General features: G+C 42.9%; 1 protein-coding gene across 1 annotated transcript; it reads right to left on the reverse strand.

The window, feature by feature from the left end:
* Positions 1-1,445: 1,445 nt before the first annotated feature.
* On the reverse strand, positions 1,446-1,844 carry LOC149178116 (uncharacterized). The gene has a single exon (XM_089421988.1). The coding sequence runs from the start codon at positions 1,842-1,844 to the stop codon at positions 1,446-1,448; it is 399 nt and encodes a 132-aa protein (XP_089278114.1).
* Between the last annotated feature and the right edge of the window lie 7,159 nt (positions 1,845-9,003).

Here is a 9,003-nt window from a genome sequence, read left to right on the forward strand (position 1 = left end):
GTACGTCAGATCAGAGATCAAAATTTGTGCTTTGCTCTACGCAGAGAGCAATATATAAAAACTATAATATAAACAAAGGATGTGCTGTTATGACTGTATCTATATACTGAAAATGATCAAAAATATCTGCAGATGTGAGGGCATATAGCCCATCATTCCAAAAGCTCTACAAAAGGTCGGTGATAGTACTGATAATAAGTACCATCGTTGTCCTCCTGAATCCACCAGTCCTCTCCTATTCTGTGCGCTGCCTCTTTGGAGAGTTGATCTGCAATGGTGTTCTGTTCCCTGTATATATGGCGACAGACAAAAGATTCAAATGACATAATCAATCTCTTAGCTTCATCCAGAATATGTCTTAAAGCAAATGCATGACAATGAGATGTATTATTGAGCCAATTGCAAACAATTTTGGAGTCGCCAAATAACTGTAAGTGTCTGCATTGTTTTAGAATAGCAAAATGAATAATGTGTTTGGCTGTGCTGAGTTCTGCATAGTTATTTGTGCCTCTACCAAGGTTGATTTGAATCTTATAGCAATGTCTGTCATTAAGGTGAAGAATGCTCCCCCCCCCACATCCATCATTTTGAGCCGAACCATCAAAGAAAGCCCAGGGCTTTGAGTGATCAATAGGGATGGGAGAGAGGGTTCTCTGCGGAGCTACAGTGTCCTCCTCCGGTAATAAATTGTAATCAGTCATAGTGTGAAGTATGATCGAAGGCCAGTGTGGTCTCTTCAATTGGAAAATAGAGAGGTTACGGGCTATCCATATAGCCCAACAGATCAGTAAAGGAAGATTCCTGGCTTTACCAGTGTGCTCAGAGCACCAGTTGGACCAGGCCTCCTGTAGGGAGAGCCCATGCCATTGCTTCAGCTGTGGGTAATTTGATGAAATTGTTTGCCAGAAATGAATAGTCGAGTTGCAAGTGAGAAAAAGGTGCTCAGTGCTCTCCTCTGCATTAAGACAAAGGTGACAACGATATGGACCAAAGAATGACCGTTTCATAAGGTTGGATCCTGTGGGGACCTTATCAAAAATGATATTCCACATCAGAAGCCTAGTCCTGGGTGCGGCTTTTAATTTCCAAATCGTCCTCCAAGTAGCTAGGAATTCAGCAGGTTTGTGTGCCGTCATGAGTATGAGATAACCCAGTTTAGGCGAGTACGTTCCATGTTTTGCATGCGCCCATATAATCTCATCTGGACCCTCCAAAAGTCTGATATTAGCTTGGGTGAGCGCAGAGATGTAGTCCGTCCAATCGTCATGCCATTGGTGAGGAAGGTTTAAAGCCCTAGCTGATAACCAGGCCTGTTGGAGGAATGATGTATTAGCTTGATCCCCGATATGTTTGATATAAATGATGCCTCTACTATGGAGATAGTGAGTAAGATCAGCCGGTAGCCTGTGTGAATTGCCGCATCCAACCCAGGGGTCCACTCCAATTCAAACTGCATTCCCTTCCTTAATCCTCCAAGTGATGCCATCTTGCAACAGTGGAATAGAATCTATGACGGCTTTCCAGATGTTGGAGAAGTGATTGTTGTTGCCATGTCTGATGCAGAGCCAATCTAGTATCGGTAGTGGCTTAATATATTTGGAGTATGCCACCCTGGTCCAGAGGCTTTCAGCAGTGAGCAAACTCCAGCCGAGCTTTGCCGCCAGCGCTTTAGAGAAAATGGCCAGTCTCTTGATGCCCCATCCTCCCCAGCATTTGGGTTTAGTAATAGTTTCCCATTTTACCCAAGCAAAAATACGTCCTGTTTGGTGCCCTTTCCATAGGAATCTGCAGCAAATACTTTGTAGACAGTTCAGGATGCCTCTAGGTATCCATGCCAGCGCCATCCAATATACAGGAGTGGCTTCTATGACTGCTTTAATAAGGACTAGTCTACCGGCTCTCGAAAGGTATTTATGATACCAGACCTAAAGCCTCTTTTCCACTTTTGATATGAGCCATAACCAATCGGCTATTTTGTAACCCGCTGGCTTCAGTCGAAAACCCAGGTACTTGATTCCATCTGATAACTCCATAGTAACAAAGGGGAAGCGCTGTGCGGCAAAGTTGATTTCATGTGGCGTGCATCCAACAGTAGTAATAGTAGATTTATTATTGTTGATCTGCATCCCCGTGGCCTGTTGGAAGAGTCTGAAGGAGTTATGAAGTGAGGAGGAGTCACCAATACTACCATTAAGGAAGATGAGTATATCATCGACAAATAATAGGTGTGTAAGGTAGAAATTATCCACAATTTTGATACCAGTGAGTTGTCGATGATCTCTGGTGGATGAGATAATCCTGCTCAGCCCTTCCATAATCAGAAGGAAGAGCAGAGGAGAGAGAGGGCAGCCCTGCTTGAGCCCCCTCTCAGCCGTAAAGAAAGGAGTCGCTTCTCCATTGAGAAGGACGCTGTAGGATACATCCACGATGCAGCTCATCATCCATTTGATGAAATCATATGGGAAGCCAAGATGAGTGAGCAGCAATCTAAGGTACAACCAGTTAGTTCTATCAAAGGCCTTAGAAAGATAAAATTTAAGAATCATGCCTTTTTGCTTCTTAATATGAAGAGTGTGCATGAGTTCCTGAGCGGTAGCTATGGCTTCATGGATCTGCCTGTGATGAAGGAATGCAAATTGCTCAGATGAGATATGCTGTGAGAGGATGGGTTTGAGCCGATTAGCTATAATCTTGGCAATAATCTTATAAAGGCAATTGCAAAGAGATATGGGACAAAAGTCATCAAATGAGTTCGGATCATCAGTCTTAGGTATGAGGGCGATGAAGGTAGACTTTATGGCTGATGATACTCTGCCCCTTTTCCTGCTGTCCTCCACAATATTTAATAAATCTTGCCCCAGGATGTCGAAAAAAAATATATAAAATTCAATTGTCCATCCGTCAGGGCCGGGGCTTTTGTCCTTCTTAAACCATTTCAGTGTAGCTTCCAGTTCATCCATGGTCACCTCCTTCAGAATTTCTTCCGAACTGTCCTGGTCCACGTATCTGGGAAAAAGCTCTGCCACACGCATAATCTCTAAAATATTAACGATTCCAGGAGCCCTGTAAATTCCTCTGAAGTGATCGGTGGCCATCCTGGCTAAATTCTGCTGATTTGAGATGGTTTGGCCATGCTCATCTTTTAGCTCCCAGATGGTATTGATGGCTTTACACCCATTGGCAAACTTATGATAGAACTTAGTGTTATTATCCCCCTCAGTGAGCCAAATCGCCCTACTTCTCAATCTCATGCTTTCTTCTCTTTCCTTCAATATTTGAGTTCGTTTGGCTATCAGAAGGTAGTACTGCTCCTTACTCTCAGGTGAGTGGTAAGTACCTGATGAAGCGTTTTCATACTCCATAATGAATCTCTCTGCCTCCATAAGAGTGTGGTTATCTTGTATCCTCTTCTGATGAGCCCACTGTTTAGTAAGCTGCTTGAGCTCAGTCAATTTCCTGACAAAACCAGCAGACAGTTCCTCCTCATCCCGTAGAGCGTTGTTTTGCCAGTAATCGTGAACCAGCTGTACATAAGATGGGTCTTGTAGCCATGCTGCATTGAATTTGAAGGGACTCTTGATTTTGTGAGTGAGGCCATCAATTTCGAGTAGGATAGGTCTGTGATCTGATAATCCACCGGATCCTAGCCATTGTCTTGCTCTGGGGAGATCATTATATAACTGTTCTTTTATAAGGAAACGATCGAGTCTCCTGGCTAGACTCTGCTCACCACTCCTATTATTAGACCAGGTATACTGAAGTCTAGCAGAGGGAATGTCGACCCAGTGGTGGTCCTCTAATAGGGAGGAGAATGTATCAGAGAGAGAATCCACTTGGGCCATATGCCCCCATGATTCACAGAAGCCCAAGGAGAAGTTAAGGTCCCCTCCCAAAATGATGTTATTAGCCTGCAAAAGTTCTCTCTCAAATAGGGATCTCCAGAAAGTGAGTCGGTCAGAGCAGGGTCCATAGACATTTATAACTCTGAGATCCCTATCCAGGGAGTGAACATGAATGTCAATACCAATAAAACCCTTGCCCCCCCAAAGATTGCAAATGTCCATGGTCTTGTTACAGACCCCAATGGCCAGTCCCCCAGATCTACCAGCCGCATCGAGTGCATGGAAAGTCCAATTCGGGAGCCAAGAAGTAAGGGAGCGAATGAGGAGGTCTACAGGGCAGAGGGTCTCCTGTAGAAAAATGATATCCAGATGCTTCGAGGTGATGAGCCTCCTGAGTGCTAGTTTTTTGGCTGAACTAGCAAACCCTCTACAATTGTAGGAGAGGATTTTCATAAGGAAGGAGGGGGAGGGCCATCCTTCGCTCTAAGGGCCCCAAAAATGGTGTGCTGTCGCCCAAGGGCAACCTCTTCATCCGCTGTCTGTCTAGCTTTAGTAATGCGGGATGGGCGTCCCCGACCAGTCTTGTGGAGGGTGGGGGGACTAACAGGATCAAGACCAATAACGTCAGGTCCTCTGTCCTTGTTCCGAGGACGAAGGGAGTACCGAGGGGATGGCCTGGACAATGCGGTGGTCGAAGTGATCAGAGGGGGGGGGGGGGGGCAGAGGAGGAGGCGGCGGGATCGAGCAAGTGAGAGATATGTGAGCTGGTGAGTGAGGGGTGGAAGTCACAGGCGGATCAGGGTGAGAAGTGATAGATGAGATGCAGGATGCATGTGAAAATAAAAGATTAGGAGGAGATGACTTACCCGTAACCGCTGTGTCCATCGGAGGGGTCAGTGTGTGCTCCTGAGCCTCTGTGGACGATGGCGGTACCGGGAGTGGAGCATCTTCCGCAAAACTGACAGGTCCAGGTCCGTCTTGAGGCGCAGCAACCCCTGATGAGTGCTGATGGGCCACAGGTGGCTGTACCGGTTGCTGTTCCATAGGAGTCGACCTGATGATCTCGGCAACTTCTTCTTGTTCTTGCCTTTGGGATTTCCTCAATAGTGGGCAGTCTCGATAGAGATGCCCAACTTTGTGGCAACGGCGGCAGCGGTAAGGTATGCCCTCGTAGTCAATGATCTGTCTTCGCGCCGAATCCCTCCATTGAATAGTAATATATTCATATAGTCCCCCTCGCGTATCCATGTGAATGAGGATCCTGGCATAGGCCATCATACCAGTCTGTAGGTAGGACTTGTCATACCCCATATAAGTACCGAGAGCGTTGCCTATGCGCTTGAAAATTTCTTCCGACCAGTACTGTAAGGGAAGTCCAGGTAGTCGAAGCCATATAGGGCCAACCCCAATCTGCTCCGTCTCAGGGTCAAATAAAGGTGTCCATCGCTTGAGAAGCACAGGCGCATGGTCAAAGTGCCAGTGAGAAGACAATACCCAGTTAGTGTGGTCAGCACGCGCGAATCTGAGGGCGAACCATCCCCTCACAAAAGTCTGCACAAATGGTATATCAACCAAATGATGCCCCCAAATCTCAGAAGCCCAAGCCTTCAAGCGTGCCGCCGAATAATTGCGACCCCTGATGCGCCCAACTAGTACCCGATCCGCAAAATCCATCGCTTCGCCCCACTGTATGTCCTCTTCCAGTCTGAGAAAATAATCAGCTTCTCGCGACTTGAAGCATTTAGCTTTTCTTCTAGGGCCGCCGGGAGGGGGAGGGATCCGCTGAGAATCCGGTGCCGAAGGGGTGGGTTGAGCAGGTGCCGATGGGTGTAAAGATGCAGGGATATCAGATACAGGGATACCAGCAGATGGAGCGTGAGAAAAACCAGATAGGGGACCCGACAGAGGGGGTACGGATGAGAAACTTCCAGACGAAGGACCAAGGTAACCCACAGGACCAGATGAGGCAAGAACCAGGTTAGGGTTATGAGGATAGTGGAATGATGAACTGACAGTCGGTGGTGTTAACCCTAGGGAGGGGTTTAAGCTACCGGCCACAAACCCCAGGGTCGCCGGAGAGTGAGGAGGCGTCGAGAGGGCCGGCCAGGTGGGAGGTTCGTCCGGGAGAACCACCGGCAGGGACCTAGAAGATTCACCATGCGAATACTGTGAATAAACCCCAGTAAAATCATCATAAGACATACCTTCTGAGCTGGCATTGGGGGTACGCCAAATGGAAACCCCTTCCAATGGGTCAGCAGAATAGTCCACGGTCTCCAGGTCCTCCATAGATAACTGCTCCTCGGAACGGTGAGAGATATGCGGCGTTGTGAAGCCTGGCGAAAACGACATGTAGCGGGAGTAGAGTATAAACACCGCGGAAGGACCGGAAAACAACTGCAGGTAAGCGTTATATTTCCAAGGGCTCGAAAAAACGCGGATGGTAACGGAAACACCTGCGAAGAAACGGACGAGAACCCAGACGGCGGCAAGCACGAGAGAGTATCGAACCACGACGGCACAGGTAAAGGAAACGGAAAGAAATTACCAGCGACCGCAAGGAGGTAAAGGCGTAAAAGTGCGGGAGTACAGAGTCTGTAGGGTTACAGAGGCCCTAACCAAACCCTGACTGCACGATAAACCCTCGCGGAGACCGCATCGCTCCTCCCATCGTATCATATGCATTATTCTTATAGGGGCATTGGTGGAATTAGTTAGAAACATAAATGGGAGAGAGGACATGTGTGTTTATAGTGTTGTTATTCTCTACGGACTACGCTTCCAATGTTTGTTTGATTATATTATTATAATAATATATTATAATAATATTGATTATATTATTATTATTATAATAATTATATTTGTATATTATTATAATATTATAATTAAATATTATTATTATTATTATTATTATTATTGTCTTTGAGGTTTCTGCAAGTCTCATTATTATTTAGATTATCTTCCGAATACATCGCATAAGGTTTATTTTTTATCAATGTTTCGAACCAGTGATGGTAGTTCATCTTCAGGATGTGAAAGATTATTGAAGGACTGGTCTCCTTTTTTTTAATTATATATATAGAGATGCTTAGCCGACAGATTTAATTAAATTATTGTTATTTTTTAAATTGTTCTATTTGTTTTAGAATTGTGATAGAATTAATTTAATTATTCTTTTTCCTTTTTAGGTTTATGGTTATATTAATTACATTTGTATTAATTATATAATTATTTTAATTAATTATTTTAATTTTAATTAATTATTTTATTTATTTATTTTAATTATAATTATTTTAATTATTAATTTTAATTGTTGTAATTATATTTATCTCAATTGATTTATTAATAATTTATTGATTATATAATTGTTTTAATTGTCTTTATTTTAATTATTAATTTTAATTGTTATAATTATATTTGTTTCAATTTATTTATTAATTATTTATTAATGAGTTAATAATATCTTCTTATTTATGTTTTATTGTGATTGTTTTTACTTTGTATTTATATTAATTTTAATTATATGTCGTGATATTAAATTATATTTTATTAAGGTCATAGTGTATTATTTAATTAAAATGGATTAGATTTTTTATGTTTGTTCTATGTTAATTAGAGGAGGATTATAGTTAGGGGTAGATTTGGATGATAGGATTGGAATCTAGTTTTTGCTTATGGTCCATCCATCGTCTCTATTGAGGTTATTAGGGTGTTTGCTAATTTCTATGGCTTCTTTGAATTTATGAAATAGTGATCACTCCTAGCTAAGATACGGGTATCTTCTATACAGATTTGGTGCTTAGTTTTATCAAAATGTTCAGCTAGAGCTGAGGATTTGGATCGATTGTGTTTAATGTCAGCTGAGTGTTCCTGGATTCTTGTGTTAAAGGATCTCCCAGTCTCACATACATAGGGTTTGCCACATGAGCAGGGAATTAAGTAGACACCTTTATGGCATTTAGGATCAATTTTGTCTTTTACTATATTAAGGCAGTTACGGATAGTGTTTAAGGGTTTGAAAGTGGTTAGAATTCCATTGTTTTTCAATATGCGGGAGATTTTGTCTGTAGAACCTTATATGTAAGGGAGGTTGACTTTACCTTTTATATTATCAAAGTTTTTATTTTTGTTAGGTCCAGTGTTTGCGTTATTTATGGCTTTGATAGCTTGATGTTTGTTGTATCCATTTTTTAGGAAAACTTTAATAAGGTGTTCTGTTTCTTTTTCTAGGTGTTCCTTGTCAGAGATTCTAAGGGCTCTGGTTGCTAATGTGTTGAGGACTCCTAGTTTGTGGGTAGGGTGATGATGTGAGGAGGCATGTAAATATTGTTCGGTGTGAGTCTTTTTTTTATATACCTGGTGGGATATAGAGCCATCATCATTCCTAGTGATGAGGATATCAAGGAAGGGGAGGCTTTTGTTGACCTAAACTTCCATAGTGAATTTTATGGAAGGGGATAAATTATTTAGGTGTTGTTTGAAGGTTTCTCTTCCATGAGGCCATATGATGAATGTGTCATTTCTATGAGCTTTGATGTGTCTGGGTCTGTCAGTTTGCAGATAACCTCCATGGCATCATTAATGAGGATATTTGTGTATAGCAAGGTGACATCAAAACTAACTAAAATGTCATTTTGATCAAGTTTGATGTTCTTGATTTCTTCAATGAATTGGGTTGAGTCTTTGACAAAAGAGTCTGTGTTTCCCACTAGTGGTTTTGGTTTCTTGGCTAGATGTTTTGCTAGATGGTATGCAGGTCCATTAATCATGTTTACTATTGGTCTCAGAGGGATGTCTTCCTTGTGAATCTTTGGTGCTCCATAGATTCTTGGTGTTTGCTGATATTTCGTAGTCGAGTATTTGGGGATATTTCGCTGTGTTTTGTTTGACCAGGACTTGCAGGGAAAGAAACACGGTCAAAATAATTAATGTGATGCGAACTGCATAGAAGTAGCAATTGTTGGGTTACTTGGGAGAGACGTGAGACGTGGGACATTGACCAAGGAAGGAAGCCGTGTTGCGCGGGACACGCAGGGTAGTTAAGAAAGCCGTGTTCCCGGGGTAGTCGAGTATTTGGGGATATTGCGCTGTGTTTTGTTTGACCAGGACTTGCGTATTGACGGAGGATAAGAAAGTGACGTTATCGAAGACTAGCGGCAAG

Source organism: Pinus tabuliformis, chromosome 4_1, assembly GCF_031772625.1.
Source record: "Pinus tabuliformis cultivar Carrire ecotype Pingquan chromosome 4_1, CPIR1, whole genome shotgun sequence".
NCBI classification, from domain to species: domain Eukaryota; kingdom Viridiplantae; phylum Streptophyta; class Pinopsida; order Pinales; family Pinaceae; genus Pinus; species Pinus tabuliformis.

Coding starts and splice junctions, on each gene's coding strand:
- LOC149178116 (XM_089421988.1), bottom strand. CDS start 1,844: ATGGCGCTGGCATGGATACCTAGAGGCATCCTGAACTGTCTACAAAGT.